General features: G+C 41.4%; 1 protein-coding gene across 1 annotated transcript in view; it reads right to left on the minus strand.

Moving 5' to 3' along the window:
* TRPM3 (transient receptor potential cation channel subfamily M member 3) overlaps positions 1-17,234 on the minus strand; it is a 252,426-nt gene that overhangs the window by 185,025 nt on the left and 50,167 nt on the right. Inside the window, exon 7 of the mRNA XM_049632685.1 lies at positions 16,272-16,346. Coding sequence (XP_049488642.1) covers positions 16,272-16,346 — 75 coding nt within the window. The remainder of the gene's footprint in view (positions 1-16,271; positions 16,347-17,234) is intronic.

Consider the following 17,234-nt stretch of genomic DNA (forward strand, 5'->3'; position numbering starts at 1 on the left):
TGGATTTAACAGCTACATTCTACAATGTTCCAGCCTGACCTACGGCTTTCAAATTACGGACCCCACCCCAATTAATTGTTCTTTGCAGAAGATATTCTCTTGGACTTGTGTCACATTTTGTTCTGACTGCTATGTACCTTAGCTTGGGTTCCCAATAAGGCAGAAAGTGTCAAAACTGGCTTAACCAAAGACTGGGTTGGGCGTTGGGAGGAAGGAAGGTGGCAGGAATAGGAGAATGTCTTCAAACTCCAAAAGCATCCTCTTTCTTTCTCCCTCTCTTCTCTCCCTCTCTGCTAACATGAGATAATAATCTGTGATCAGTTCAGGCACTTGTAAAAACATTCAGTCTATTGTACGTGAAATGCCTGGATAATGTGAGAATTCTGATCAAAGTAAATTAACACTTTGGTTTCATGTCACATCACCGTATATGATCTAAAATCCCTATGGTCCTAAGGAATAATTTGCTATTGGACAATGGTTCATATTTATATGGAGATGGAGTATAGAAGGTTGGATCTTAGGTAGGTTGTAATGACCTAGGCCACAGATCGTGTGATCTGTGAAAGGAGGGCTCAAACTTTATGTGAGAAATGACTTCCCAAAGGTCTAAATGCATTCAAGACTGAGAATGTTAATGGTGGGTGGGCATTTCTCTCAACCCCTAAAGTTGTGTAGCAATAACATGAACATAACTAATTCACTGGCCTTGTCAGCTATGGGAGTATGTGATTCTTGATGATTTAGAAGTTTGTGTGGAGAATTCACATGCTTTGAAACTATGCGTATAGTAAGACTTTACCAGTGTATTTTATGTTTCACAATTTTTAATTTCCATAATTAAAATTTGCTTAAAATTATAAAACATTGAATGTGCCCCCTTCATCCAACTTCCCACTTGAACAGCCTGGTCTTTGGTTCAATGGCTGACTCTACCAACAGAACATTGGCCATTATCTCCTGTATTTGGACTACATAATGAGGTCATAAAAACTCAGCAACTTCCTAAGGTCTTGCACTTTTCCAAACAGAACCTTGCACAGACTTCGGGGACATTAGCAATTACTATAGTGATGGGAAGAGAAGCAGTAAGCTATTTGCCTCATTTTAATGGACACTAATTTGCTACCTACTTGAGAAATAATGGCTGAAGTTTGCATAATACTGCATAATACCACAACTTTCAACAGATACTTTCAGATTGAGATTCTTCATGTTCTTGTCGATTTAGTGAATCTTTTCTATGGTCTGAGAAATTGGAGATAGATTTGTGAAAAGTATGTAAATCTGGTAATCACTTGTGTTCAAGTGACAACACTTAAAACTATTCTTGTTTGTTAAGTTTAATTAGGAAGATTCATAACACATGAATATTTAGGTACAATGATAGGATATTATTATCCAGAAAGAGAATATTTTTATATGCTGTATTTTATAAAAGGAAAAATGATTGGAAATCTTTAAGCTACCAAGGAACAGAATGAGACCAAGAAAATATCTAGGGGCCGACAAGAAAAGAATACGTTTCATTTTAAGTAGAATATCTTTGCAGTTCTTCTATGGAGGCAGATGTTTTGGGTATTGCCTTCATGTTTTAGAGGTAGAATATGCTATCTATTCCAGACAACAGAACTATAACTGGAGTGAGTCTGGCCTTACTTGGAAATGGGTAATGAACCCAATTATCTTTTAGTGAATCCTGGTGAGGTAACCAATTGGTGAATGCCAAACCCATCGCAAATCAATCCTGTGTGTCATTATTATTACTATACCTTTTCATCACTATAATTCTGCACCTAATGCTTAGGAAAGCATCTGGGAATATCAAGTACCACACAAACTATTAGGCAGTAGAAATAAAGCCACATGCAACAAGACGCTTCACTTCTGGATACTTATGGTTGTCAAGTGGGAAATTCCTTGAAAGATGGCTGGGGACTTTCCTTAAGGCTGAGACTTCCCAATGTACAAATTTCCAATTCACTTTAGGACTAGGCAGGGGGAACATAATGTGAATTTCTTAAACATCCTCTCCTGTTATCAGTGATCCTTATGGCAACTCCCTTACTGATATTTAGCTTAATGGACCCCCTCCATGTATAGTCCTTCCATAACTACAGCTAATAAACACACCAGTATACCAGAATATACACATGTATATTTTATCTTTTCATCTAAAATCTCAGCAAATTTGTCTGGAGATAGGCAGTCGTTAAAACCCTAAAGATACAGAGTTTGAATTAACGGCAATGCCTTTCCTGGTGATAAAAGATTAAAAACCTATGGTGTAGCATTTCTTCTCCCGGGGACAGTGAATGCAAAAGCTATTGATGAATACCGCAAACCTCTTTTTGTCCAGCTTGTTTTCAATACTGTTGAACTCATCTATTTTGCGTATTATCAATGTGTATTTTCACAGGAACCGTGTACTAGCTCCTACCACCTGACTTTCATTTTAGAGATTGCCTTGCTTCGATTTTCTGTCTGGTAGCCAGAGGACCAAGGACAGACGGAGAGAGCGGGTGAGTGGATGAAATGTGGATCCTGTAAGTCATGCAAAGGCGTCACTGTGGCACGCGTACTGGAAACACTGGTCATGCCCTCCCTGTCCACACTCCCCTACCGAGGAGTTGACCCGTCCACAGGTCTGCCTTGTTTGGCTTCTTTTAAAGCTGGGTGGACTAGAGGTGGGTTCCAGACCTGCAACGGGTCACATTTGCCTTTCTGGAATTGGAGTGGAAACCCAAGGGCTGAAGTGAGTTTCCGGAAAGTGGGTTGGTGGAGACTGAAGCTTCTCTATTAGCTGAGGCTCTGGTAGGACAATGGGTGGGTGATTAAACAAGGGAAGAAGACCATGAGAAAGGAAGAAAGGGGGCAGAGGATACCACAGAGAAGGGATCATGTGGCCTGAGTGAGAGGGAAGGAAGGGTGTGTGTGTGTAAGAGAGAAAGAGAAAGAGATCATTTATTTAAATATATATTTAAATGTATATTATATATGTTATTTATTTGTAATTTATATATAAATTATCTAAGTCATATAAACTATAATTTATAATTGTATTTATATAAATATATTTTATATAAACTTATATAATATTACATGTTATAAAAAATATATGAATATTATAATTATTTATAAAACATACAGAACAGAGTCTGGCATTTAAGAACTACATGGTTAAACGAACACAAATATAAAGATTCTTATTTAGGGGCACCTGGGGGGCTCAGTCGGTTGAGTGTCCGACTTCTGCTCAGGTCATGATCTCACAGCTCATGGGTTCGAGCCCCGTATGGGGCTCTGTGCTGACAGCTTGGAGCCTGGAGCCTGATTCAGATTCTGCGTCTCTGTCTCTGTCTCTGTCTCTGTCTCTGTCTCTCTCTCTCTCAAAAATAAACATTAAAAAAATTTAAAAGATTCTTATATTTATTAAGCTTATAAAAGATTTCCCATTTAAATGTGTATAAATATTCATGAGGATAACAGAAAAATAAATGTGCTTCATATACTTAAACCAAAAGGAGGAGTCGACAAATAATTTAAAACATGTTTTTCCAAAGTTTGAATGTCCTCTCATGCAGACCAATAATAATATGCTGAGGAAGACAAATTTTTTTTTTATCTTGTATCCAAAAAGCTAAAACTATTTGTTTTGGGGTAGGTGATTCTTTCTGGTGGGGGGCGGGGGCGGTTAGGTGACTTTTTGTATCACTCCCCAAATGCTTCTACCATGGCCTCTTCTGGGTGCTTCAATCAGCTTGTTAAGCCATTTGAGTTTTGTGGTTTGGACAAAGATGTAAATGCCAAATAACAAAATCCATAAACCGACTCCAAGTATATTATATGCTAATAAACTAACTTGGCTTTTGACTTAGTCAATGGGAAACAGTTATTCCCTTACAGCACGCCAGTTCTGATTGAAATATCCTGCTATTAATGTTCATATATTACCGGGACATCCAAGTAACATTCTATGTGAATCATTTCAATAGAAAAGGAACAGCCGATCCCATGGGCTGTGGTGCAAGTATTACTTTCATAAAAGGAAAGAGCCAGAGTTTTCTTTGAGGCCATTGTTTGCAGGCTGAATGTTTTAATGTAATTGATCTAAGTCTACAAGAAAACTCGCCCAAACAAAGCCAAAGTCTTCTTAGTTTCTACTCTGTTCAAACCCACATCAAAAGGCATCCTTTGCCTTCTCAGATGTAAGGTAATCAGAGTGGTTCTAACTCCTTTGACTTTATAATACTATGCCCATCCTCCCCGTATAACAATTGTGTCTTCCTCCCCCAAATGTGAAAAGTTCTTTTCTCTCTTTAAGGAATGTTCTTTTTGACTTACTATCTGTGAGGAACTTACACTCACCCTACAGTTTCCAGGTTCAAAGATAAGCCTTCCTGAGCCCCTTCCCCACTTTTGCCCACCAGGCAGAATTAATAATTCTCACTTGTGTTGCCTCATAGCATTTTTTTTTTAAAGCCCATGCCAATGAAGAGATTTTTAAAATTTGTCTATCAATTACTTTGGCATAAAAGGCATTAAAACTTTCTCATAGTGCCTTTCCTATCTCTTGAAGTTTTCTCTCATTAATTATATGTTTGGACACGTCTTTTCTCTATTAGGTGGGTTTATCTTTGTATTCCCTGCATGGCATGTACATAGTCGTTGCTACTACACATAGTAGTTGCTCACTAAAACTTGGGGTATAAAAGGCAGGATACTGAATTACTATCAAGTATACCCTGATTTCTTTTTTCTTTATTTTCTTATTTTTGTTTTTAAGAGAGAGAGAGAGAGAGAGAGAGAGAGACAGAGAGACAGAGAGAGAGAGAGAGAGAGAGAGAGAGAGAGAGAGAGGCAGGCAGAAGGAGAGGTAGAAAGAGAGAATATTAAGCAGGCTCCACGCCCAGCAAGGAGCCCAAAGCAGGGCTCCATGTCACAACTGTGACATCGTGACCTTAGCCAAAATCAAGAATCAGCCACTAATCCGACTGAGCCACCTATGTGCCCCAATCCTGATTTCTTATAGGTTAAATGACAATATAATTATTTCCACAGAAATTTTTAGATATTTTCTGACGTGAGCCACTTCCCCTCAATCAACTGGCCTGAGATCCAGAGCACTGAGATCTGATTTAAATTTTCATGAAATCGGGAATTTTCCCAGATGCCTAGGGTTTTATGTTCATTCATTGGCTCATTCCCGAAGTGCTTCCTGCCTTACCTGCCTCCACAGCAATCACCACCGGCTAGTTATCATCATAAATACAGTCTTCTCTGTAGCTGTCTTTAGTGGGTTCTCCTTGCTTACAGACCAAAGTCCACACTTTTCACGTGACAGGCGAGGCTCCCCGTGTTCTGGCCCAACCTTCATCTGTAGCCTCATCTCCCTCCAGATCTTCTGTTCACCTTAATTCTGGTCTCGTCAGACTATCTTCATGATCTGCCAGCTAGGATTCTGTTTTAACTTCCTCCTAGCCATCCAAATTTTCAGAGGGGAGTATCTCTCCCCACTCCCAGTTTCATGAGGAAGAGTGAGGTCTCCCGGCTTCTCCGGGGGGCTCTGCCCCTAAAGGTATGTTGGTGAGGCATGAGGGGTGGGGTAAAGGCTCACTATGGGATTCTGCCAGATCTGGGGGAGCCATTAAACCCACTTGGCCAATGGTCTTAAAGCCATACCTGCTAACTTGTCCAACAAAAACTGGTATTTTGAGTTTCATCAAGTACTTTTTTTTATTTCTGAGATTGTTCAGAATTTCGATGAGAAAGGCAGGTACTCTTTATTGTGGCCTCTCAGAGACCCCAATGCAATGTTCAGAGTCTACTTTAAATGTTACTAATTGCTGAGGTATTTCTTAACTCCCTTAGGTAGTATTAATCACTCATTCCTTTGTAGCCTGTGGCTGATTTTTTTCTTTCTTTTTTTTTTTAATTTTTTTTTTAACGTTTTTTAATTTTATTTTTTGAGACAGGGAGAGACCGAGCATGAACAGGGGAGGGTCAGAGAGAGGGAGACACAGAATCGGAAACAGGCTCCAGGCTCTGAGCGGTCAGCACAGAGCCCGATGTGGGGCTCGAACTCACGGACCGCGAGATCATGACCTGAGCCGAAGTCGGATGCTTAACCGACTGAGCCACCCAGGCGCCCCTGATTTTTTTTCTTTTATCTATGTTTTGGCAGGTATTTTATTCTGCCTTGCTTTAATGAAAGTTTCATCCACTAAATTTAAACTTCTTGAACAGACCCCTGCCCCCCCGCCTTTAGGCAACATCCTGGTGTCAAAAGTGCCTCACATGTAGAAGATGGTTTTGATAATTGTGAAATAAAACAAAATTAAAATGTACAGTGCCCCAGGTACAGTGCCTTGGGACTAGCACAGTTGAAGGGACAGGAATAAATTGGTGGTTATACAGGGACCGAATACCATATCTCAATACTATCGATGTGTATTTCTGACAGTTGACACGAGAGCCATTTAAGTGGCCCCATCGTGTCCTTTCACACGCCTTAACTACCCGGCCTCAGCAGTGGTCAGAGACCTAGAGAAGGAGCTGCTGAGTCACCTGGGCCAGTGCTCACATTTCACTTGTCCATTTGGATTAGGTCTGGAAGAGTCCAGATTCTTAGCGACTCAAATAGCCAATTTCGGTTCAGCTGTCTTGTCCTTTTAAATTGAAGTCTCATTGTTTCTCAGAATTGGACCCAGCTGGAGTGACAACGTGTCCTGGCCACTGGGAGGGGAAAGACGTAAACAAAGGCTTACATTCTTCCCTTTGCTGGAACGATATCCATGAAAGCTATTACTTCCTCCACATGAAATGAATAGGGAACTACGTGACTGAAATGGAAACATAATTCTGTTCTCTCTGAGGTGATTGGTATGATTCAGCAGCAGCTACGGTGCTGTTGGCTAGAAATGACCTTCATTCACCACCAAGGTTATTAAACTAACTGACTGCCATTATCCTATATGAGACAAAGGAAGGGTACTGATTGTTTGACATCTAGTAATAGTATTTAGTCCAATTTCTGACCAGCAGTTGGCAGAAGTGATAAATTTTTATTTGACTGGCCGGGCATCTTTTCTAAAAGACAATGTGTCAAGTCCAGTCTGTTCAAATCTTTATCATGACTAAATACTCAGTGGGAAATATGGATGATGACATGAGGAACCTTCTTTCCTCTGGTTTCAAGTTCCGTGTGGATGGAGCTCCATTAGTGGAACATATCTAGCCCCTTGTCCTTCCCTTACTCCTCTCCACATGTAAAACTGAGCAACTTGATTGGGGGTGACTAATGTCTATGTTTCTTGGTTAGATAGAACAAATCTACTACTAGTCTCCCACTGAAGAGAGCTGAGCTTCTTTCTTCCTTGTCCTCCATGGACCAATGCCAGTCAATGCTATTAGTAAAGGTGTCTTTTGTAGACACAGATTTCTTTTCTGGTTGGCTGTCTGGAGGCTGAAAAAGGCAAACCCATTTGGCCCTCACACTAAGTCATTATTTCCCATAACTTCACCATTAATAAAAATTATGTTTTGATCTCCATCTGCCTGACTCTGGTGTCCAACTCTCAGTCAGTTTCAGTCTTGTTCCATCAAGGGTGAAGTATAATGTATTAGACTTTCTCAAGCTCTAACACCATGAATTATAATACTGTTATTTCTCTTGCTTGTATTCACTTAGCATCAGAATATCTAACAAACTTGAGCCTCTAGTTCATATTTGTGATGTGAGATCATTTTTCAAGTGCAAAGATGGCCTTCTCTAGCAGACATTTTTTAAATGTTTTTTAAAAAACTTTTTAATGTTTATTTATTTTTGAGAGAGAGAGAGCATGAGCAGGGGAGGGGCAGGGAGAGAGGGGTCACAGAATCTGAAGCAGGCTCCAGGCTCTGAGCTGTCAGCACAGAGTCCAACGCGGGACTCAAACTCATGAACCATGAGATTATGACCTGAGCAGAGGTCAGACGCTTCATGGATTGAGCCACCCAGGCACCCCTTCTTTATGTTTTTATAGCTCCTCACAAGGAAATGACAATTCCAATATGTTAAAAAACCTAGTTACAAATGGTGCCAAAACAAGGCTGCTTATGAATTTCTGGGTTGCAGTGAATGATCTCTCATAGTGAAGTCCACTCCGCCAACTGGCTGAAGGCAGTTTTTTTTTTTCTCTTTGGGGAACAAGCAGTTGCTGAGCACCTGCCAGGTGTTGGACAGCAGCCAGGCGGGTTGCACATGCTTACACAACATGCTCAACAACCCTATGATAGAAAGATTTTAAATCTCAGTTTACACTTAAATAAACTGAGGCACAGAGAGTAAACTGAGTATCGAAACTGGGTCTACACTATTTGCACTCTTACTGGGTCGTCTCTCACTAGGGTGACCATTTGTTTTATCATACAAATACCAGGACACTTTTGCAAATGAAAGGGTTGTCAGTCATTAATAGTTATGCTGGGATGACTAGTATAAACCAGATCTAGTCCTGGACAAACCAGTACAATGGTCGCTCTATCTCTCTCTCATGCCTCAGAGTTTCAAATTCATTTCTGAAAAATTTTAAAAATGGATGGCAACGTCAGATATTTAGAAAGGGGCCTGAGTTTGTTCACTGTTCCCTTTTTGCATCTCTTCCTGGCTTAATAAGGCCAACACTCACTGCTACCCCTCTCTGATTCCCTGGGAGCAGGTTTCCAGCTCCATCTAAACCACAGCTATTCATTATCAGAGATATTCCTTCCCTTAGGTACTCAAAAGGATGAAGCTCCAGGGAGGGATTAGATCATTAAGCAAAGGAAAACAGCAACTATAACACAGCAGCACCTGCATAAATCCTGTAGGGGGAGAATACTGACTTAAAGTTTTTCTCATTCTAGCATATCCTTGATGGTGCTGAAAATAAATCCCTTCTACTTTTCTCTAAGTAAATGCCTCGTTACATTCTATCACTTAAACATACTGGAGGCCACAATGAGGAATCAGCAGACAGTCATGGCCCAAGGGCATCCAATGGTACTTTGGGTCCTTAATCACTCAGTCATTATCCTACTCTGTCATGTTCATGTGAAAATAGACACTTGGCTTATTCCTACTCTGCCACCAAGAACCATTTGACTGCAATAATAAGTGCTAATACCATCATTCTAGAAGATGGGCTCTCCTAACGTTATATATAAGAAAGTGGCAATCTAAGGACTGTTCTCAAAACCCTAATTCTAATGTGCAAAGACCTAGTTTGTGCATTGAAAACTATCATTGGAAGGGGTGTGCAGAAATGCCCATGTCAAGGTCTCAGCTCTTCTGATCAGAGTCTGCTGTAGCACACGGCTCTTGAGTTTAGCATGTATCAGAATTTCCTGGGGAGCAGTTTGAGAACACCCTGTTGCACACCTTCCCGGAGCTTCTGACAAGTAGGTCTAAAATGGGACTTGAGAATGTGCATTTCTAACAAGTTCCCAGGTGATGCTATTGCCAGTGGCCCAATGGACCAGAACCGCTGCCCCAGCATTAAGCGATAAGTAGAGGAGACTTCCAACTATGAAAAGAAGTGGAATCTTAAGATGTGTCCCTTGCAGTAAATTAAGATGAGAGCCCATGGAGTAGGACTGAAACATCCATGATTTGTTCCCTGGAACAAATCTAAATCTAAATCAGGAGTCTGCAAACTTTTTCTGCAAAAGGCCAGATAGTAAGTATTTTCAGGTTTGCAGGACAGACAACCTCTGCTGTAAGTCCTCAACTATGTCACTGTTGGTTGAAGGCAGCCATAGATGGTACATGAAAGAATGAGCACGGACATGGCCGTGTTCCAATAAAGCTTTATTTACAAAGACAGATGGCAGTCTGGATTTGGCCCATGGGCTGTAGTTTGCCAACCTTTGGGTCTAACTACTGTGATAAAAATGATTCCTATGAAGCAACATCTGTTAGTCTGCCAAGCTTGAGTATATCTATGATCAATGAGAAGCTAACCAAGCTGGAAAGCTGTGTAAGCCAAGCGGTGACATCCAGTTCAGTTGTATGTGATTGATGTAGCATTGCCCTTACTGGAAGTTATGTGCTCTTCTTCCCCTAGAACCAGTTCCCCTAGTTCATCCCCTAGAACCAACTCTTTAAAAATGAATAGCTTCCCACTTCATCCTATTTCAGTAGGGGATTCACTGTACTGCTGAAAATTATTTACCTATATTGAATATACCCTCTACTTGGTATGTGGCCTAAAAGCAAATAATGTATTTTCTAACAGGATCATTTACTGAGTTACTAATTCATATTTTGTTTTCCATTTATTTTTCCTTCTCCTTATTTCCAAAAGGGCCCACTGGGCTGTCTTTTCTCAGGGAAAGTTGGCATTGCTGGCCTGAAGATGAGCTCTCTGAATGGCTTTTGTTAAAAACCTAAGCTCATTAATGTCTTAAAGAGAAAGAAGACAAAGGCAAGTGTCTCTGATGGGTAGACATGGGATGGGATGAGACAGGGAGAAGGGACTCGCAATATCCTGATGGTCAGTTCACAGGTTTCATCTTACTTGACCCATCAAAAGCATTTACACAGTTGGCCATGGCTTCCTCTTGGAAATATGCTCTCCATTTGGATTCCAGAAGCTCCCTCTCCTTACTTCACTAGCTCCTCCTTCTTCATCACTGCTGGTGCCTTCTCACCTCCCTGACCTCTGGTAGAAGGACTGATTCAGTTCTTGGTCCTCTGCTGTTTCCTTGTCTCCTCTCCTCACTCACTCCCTGGATGATCTCACCCACTCACATGGTTTTGTACACTGGCCAGACACGGGTGACTTCCCTGTTTATATCTCCAGACCACTATCTGCACTGAGCTTCAGTCTTGCCCAACCTTGCTCCTCTCGACATGGCCTCAGTGCCATGGGATAGCTCAGATAAGACGCACCCAAAGGTAAGCTCCTGATATTGTCTCTACCTTCCACCCTCCTCCCCAGTCTCCCCATCTGAATACATGGCAGTGCATTCTTCTAGCTGGTCAGTCCCCCAAATTGGGAGTCACCTTGGATTCATCTGTCCCTCTCACACCTTGGATCAAATTTAATGGTAAATCTTGCTTGCTCTGCCTTCAAATTATAGCCTGAATTATACACCTAGTCTAAGCACTGCCAGCTTTTGTCTGGATTCTTGCCATGGTCTCTTCACTTCTGTTTCTGCTTTCACACCTGCTCCCTATGTAGGCTACTCAACTCAGTAGGTGGGGTGATACTGTTGAAACATACAAGAACACTTCTTCCTTTGCTCAAAACTCTGCAAGCTACTATTGCACACAGGACAAGTGTAGAAGTCAAAGTTCTTACCCTCCTCATTGGATCTGGCCCTCATTCCTTCCCTGGACTCCTCTCCTACTCCTCTCCTCCCTTTCCTTCCACATGGCCACACAGGCTCCTCCTGATGTTCTCCAATCATGTAGCCCACATTCCTGCCTCAGTGCCTTTTCACTGCCATTCCTTCTGCCAGCAATGGTTGTCCCCAATATGTCACATACTCTGTTCCCTCACTTCCTAAAGTCTTCACTCAAGTGTCCCCTTTCCAGTGAGGCCTTCTCCACCACTCTATTTAAAACTGCAACCTCCTCCTTACACTCCCCTTTTTGGCCTCTCTGCCTTCCTTCTCTCCCTGACACTTATTCCTACCCAATACACTACATATTTTACTTATTTTTGATTTCCTTCAACCCAAATGCAAGCTCCAGGAGGGTGGGATGAGCACAGACACCCGGCCTGAAGGGGACTGCTATGAAGTGAACCCTGGTGCTGCGCTCAGCACTGGAGCACCAGAACCTTCTGCCTGGCCTGGGGGTGGGGGCGGTGGGGTGGGGGACCATGCAGACTTGGGCAGTTCCAGTACCAATGGTTACCTTGGCTGAGGGAAAAGAAGAGGCCTCTTCCCAATTTCCCAGGTACACTATACCTGAGAAAGACAGAGAGAGAGAGAGCAGCTGAGAGGGGGAGAAGACGGGAAAGGAAGGGGAGAAGGGGAGGGGTCAGAGGGAGGACATCAGGAGGAGTGGGAGGGAAAGAGAGACATAATAAAATAAAAACTGAGATTGAATTCACCAAAACTAGATGGAAAGGGAGCTTAGAATTGGATTTATTTGATTTAAGGAAAATTTTTATTATGCAACATTTCCTACCTACCTAAGTTTATGAACCATAATTCATACTCACTGTAACGGTTCTTATTACCTGAATAATGGGAACGAGTAAGTTGACAGGACCAAACAAATCCTGCTCCATGCACGACCTGCAAACAGAATCTAAGAACGGAAATACAAGGGAGAAGAGAACTTTCTACTTGTTCCCAATCTCCTGATGGTGCAGGCTGGCCACGTTAGTTGTTACTTCTTTCAGAATCCCCCCTCCCCCCCGCCACGATTTCCTAATAAATTCTGATGTGCACCCGAGTCAGAACTCACTTCCTGTGTTCTCCCTCTGGGTGGAAGAAATGTGGCTAATGAGGAAAGGTTCAGCTCAGATTTGTTTGATGACCAGAAGAGCTGACTCTTCAATCCTCAGTCCCCCGTGTTAGCAAAGGCACACCTGTTTTTTCATCCTCCCTCATTCCAGCAGGAATTGCCCACAGAACCCCGTGTGGTCGCGAAGACGCCCAGGCTCATTAGCCAGCAAGAACTGTTGATTCCTCTGCCTGAGATCTAGGACTTCAGCATTTGCCTACAGGGCTGCAGCCTGTGGAACTCAAGGCAGCTTTTGAAATCTGACCCTGCTCAAAGAACAGGAACAGCCTGTTCAGTAAGGGGAAGAGCTGCTTGCTTGTTTCAGCTCTGGATGCCAAAAAAGAAAAAAAAAAGTTCGCCTATTTGGCCGGTATTACGGAATAACGTCTCTAGTCTCCTGTTTTTGTTTTTTTTTTTCCTCAGAGGTTAATATCTTGAGCCAAGTGTTCAAGGTTAAAAGATTTTTATTCTGTTAGAATCTATGACAATTGTATTGCTGACATCTTGGGAGCACTATTTCTGGTCACTCTTCAAGCCTATATGAAATACATTTCACTTTTACAGCCATCAGTGTCAATGGTGTGAAATGATTCAAACACTTATTGAAGGGATAGGCAAATTATTTTAAATTCTGGGAAAGGGGCTTTGAAGGGTCCCGTGACAAATTCCCGGGCCTTAATCACCTCAAGCAAATTAAAATCTCAGCCCACTTTCTTTTAGAACCCTAGAGAGTGAGATACCTTATCCTCTCTAAATATATCCCACAGTAAAATTGTTGATTATGGCAGAAAAGTACTCAGTCAGCCAGTCAGCACAAGTTCTGCCATTTATTTTATGTTAGCCTAACTTCCTAAAGGTAGCTATGCATTTTTACTGAATGGTTGATCCTAATCTAGACTGAAAAGCAGCCATAGGCAATTATCACTTTAAATAAGTGGGGGAAGATCAATACTTACTTCTTTTTCTGTGTATATGGAAATAATGGAGCCGTGATGGCTTTGGCCGCTCCAAAAAATACACATCCTTCGACTCTCTAAGTTCCTAAGATGGAAACGATTTAATAAGAATCATGATTCAACAAGAATCATGATTCAAATTTCCAGAATAAATACTTTCATGCCCATGACAGAAGTATTCATGATGGTCTTTGCCAGTACATGTTCCTATGCATTTATCTGCCCAGAGTCTGTCTATGTGTTACTGTTTTACTACGTGTCTTTCCTTTGAAGATTTTAACATCTAAGCTCGTCTATTACATTTTTATGTCGGGCTGGAAACCAGAGCTAAAAATAAGGCCAGAAAAACATTTATTGATGTTTACAATAAAAATTTATTGAGCCCCTACCTGCATATACCAGGCACTGTGCTAGGTTTGCCGGATGACAAAAATGACTAAGACTCAGACTCTGCTCACAAGGAGCTCACAATCTACAGGTGACGGAGCACGGTGCAGGCAGATAGAGATCACCGCTTTACCAAAAGAGGCAGTTCTGTGACAGAGGCTTACACAGAGTGCTGTGGGAACATGGATTATACGGCAAATAATTGAGCCTACAAGAATGTGTGTGTGTGTGTGTGCGCGCGCGTTCATGTGTGTGAGTGTGTTATAAGATTTCATAGAAGAGAAGATTTTCAAGCTGAGGCTTGGAGTGTAGGTTTTTGTCCTTAAGTAGAATTGGAAGAGGTTGGAATTTCAGCAAATGTCAATACAGGAGAAAAACACCTCCAATGAGGAATGTCATCATGTCGTTTACGGGGAAATTGCAAGTAGCTTAAAAGGGGTGGAACATAAGGTCTCCATGAATTATGAAAGAAGGGGAAACCAGAGAAACAACAGATGAAAACATATAGAAAGACTTTTGGTTAGCAGTGGAATAAGGAAGAGGTTGGGTCACATCAAGAGGGTCTATGCTATCATGAGAGGAACCTATTATGGGGCTGACCAATAACAGCAGATTTTGCTGACTATTGAGACCAAAATGCCAAATATTTGCTATCCACATCTTTCTAATCTGAAAAGAGATCTCAGCATTCTTTCCTGCATGTAAAAGAACCTAAGAGATCTTATCGGAATGGTGGGTAGCTCCCCTGTTGGACTCATTCAGGAACTGCCCCAGTCCCTGAACAAAGTCATTCTAATGCAGAAAGGAGCTCTTTGCTAAAAGAGAAAGCTTTTTGCTTAGCCTGGATTGGAAAATGAGTCAGATAAACAAGCTAGGCAGACTGCGAAGACACAGGTTTCACTAACATGAGATCTACTCCCCCAACATTATTCCTTTGAGTCCATTATTGTCTTGATGGACAAAGTGACATTTTAGTACTAAGCATGACAAACATTTCAGGGACAGCCAACTTGTATCAGGCCATTGCAAAAGATAAGAGAGGGCAGATGTTTAGACCGTATTATCTTTTTCACACAATCTATTCTTTTATAGATTTATAGAGGGAAAATTCTTTAAAAAGTAGAGAAAAGTTCGAACAACACGTTCAGTTGAGGGCGTCTGAAAAATGGCAGGTCATCAGAGTCCAAAGTTAACTGATCATGAATTTGATATACATATTTTGGATGGTCTTTTACTTGATCTGTTGAGTCTACAGGTAGTAGAAAGTCCAAACGATTGGGCTGAACAGGTTAGAGCATCCACAGAAGGCAATGAAATGTCCCTGATATACATGTAACCCACCTAGGGGAAGTTTAACATCCTTTTCAGGTCATGTGGTTTGAACTCAGGGCTTTCATTCTATGAGAATATAAATTCATTATTTCTTACTTCCAGGTCTCCCTGGATGAAGTTCTGCTATGACCCTTAACTTATTGACTGCTATTGGTCTCATGGAACAGTTATGGGCTCAGTGATGGAAATTTTCATGTCATGGTTACCCCAATGCATTTGAACATGGTGCAATGATCAAAAAAGATGCCAGTGATGACAATTGAACGTCCCTTTGCCTTCCCAGCCTCCTTCATATATTCTCAGGCATAGGATGACAAAGGGAAGTCCACGAGTCACATGAAGAAAGACTGTAGCCATGGGTACACGATCAGGATCTCCTCTGCTTATCTTCACCCCCACCCTGCCATCACCCTGCCCTACTTCCTCCTCACGTTGCTCCTGTGAATTCCTCCACCATCTTGCCACTAACCACCGTCCTCTGCCCAAAGTTCTCCTGTTGAAGAATTCCAGCTGAACTGATGTTCAACCCGTGTATGATGTGGAACTTGTGTTCAAACAGTTGTTGAATGAAATAAAGACCCCTAAACCCTCCAAGGTAACAAGATGTTAGGGGAGTGCCTTTTTGAGTGAAATAATGCTTCCTTCTGTGGGGTGAAAAGAGCAAGGATTTGGGAATCACATCAGCCTGGTTTGTGCTATGCTGTGCCACTAACTGGATTTAGAACAAGGGCTTAGTAACTCTGAAATGCGGTTTCATCAACTGTAAAAAAGGAAGATAATAATCCCTACCTTGAAGGATCTCTGCATTGAAGGATCTCTGCTCATATATTAAGAGCAGTATATAAGAAAACGCCTAGCCTAGTGCCTGGAACACACCAGCGCCTCCAGAAACGCTCATCTTTATCCTCTGTTTTATGGGGGATTTTAAGATGATAAATAATAGGGAATAATCATCATCATCATCTCAGATGCAGTTGGAAGTCTTAGAAAGAGATAAACAGCAGTCATAGGGAGAGAGAGCGTTAGGAATTTTGAAAGGAAATGAATGGTTTTATGGTTAATTTTCTTGGTTGGGGTTTAAGAGGAGATTCATGTTGTCCATTAATTATACTTACCAATTGGGTCTAATTGGCAACTACCCCAAAATGAATAAAACAAGCGGGAGTCAAGAGAGAAAAACGGCAGGCATCCTGTCAAAAAATAAAATCTTTGAAATTTCTACAACCCAATGGTTGAATATACATTTTATTAAAGCAGACGGACTCACCCACTTTATAAATGTATACATGTGATGGCAATCCAAGTTGCACACTGAGACTTTTGCAAAGCGTCAAACAGCCCTCTGTAGCACCTATACCTGATTTTCTCATTCTTCTACTTGTTTGGGTTCTTAAAATCAGCCATCCCCTTTGCTGGATGGAGCAAGCATCCCTCATTATTCTGTGTCAGCCTAGGTGAATGTTGTGGGGCTCAAAGGGTTAAGTGAGGCAATCCGTGTTGAGTGCTTAGCCCTTGTAAATCCTCTAGAAATGTTAGCTGTTGGTACCATGATGATAATAATAATTATGAATCTTTCGATGCTGTTTTCCAAGACTGCACAAGACCTGGATTGCCCCCTCTCTCCTTTTAAAAACATTAATTTTTCTTGTTTTTGGAGATATATGTCCTCTTCTCAGGTGATTAGCTACTTTTGACAAGGAGTATTTTTTCCCCTCCACTGGCTAATGTACTTAATTTCTTTTCTTTTTAAAGAATAATTGAAACCAATGACAACATATCATTCAATATGCACAATATTATTTACTGAAAAGATCCCCACATTTCCTTCTTCTTTCTCTCATTGCCAAGAAAATGACTAATTAGATACACAGACATAACCATATGTATATATAGGTATATATATAATATATATAACATATATATCCCTTTTTTCTTCCTTCCTTCCTTCCTTCCTTCCTTCCTTCCTTCCTTCCTTCCTTCTTTCCTTTCCTTTCCTTTCCTTTCCTTCCCTCCCTCCCTCCTTCCTTTCCTTCCTTCCTTCCTTCCTTCCTTCCTTCCTTCCTTCCTTCCTTCCTTCC

The sequence above is a fragment of the Panthera uncia genome, chromosome D4 (genome assembly GCF_023721935.1).
Source record: "Panthera uncia isolate 11264 chromosome D4, Puncia_PCG_1.0, whole genome shotgun sequence".
In the NCBI taxonomy this organism is placed as follows: domain Eukaryota; kingdom Metazoa; phylum Chordata; class Mammalia; order Carnivora; family Felidae; genus Panthera; species Panthera uncia.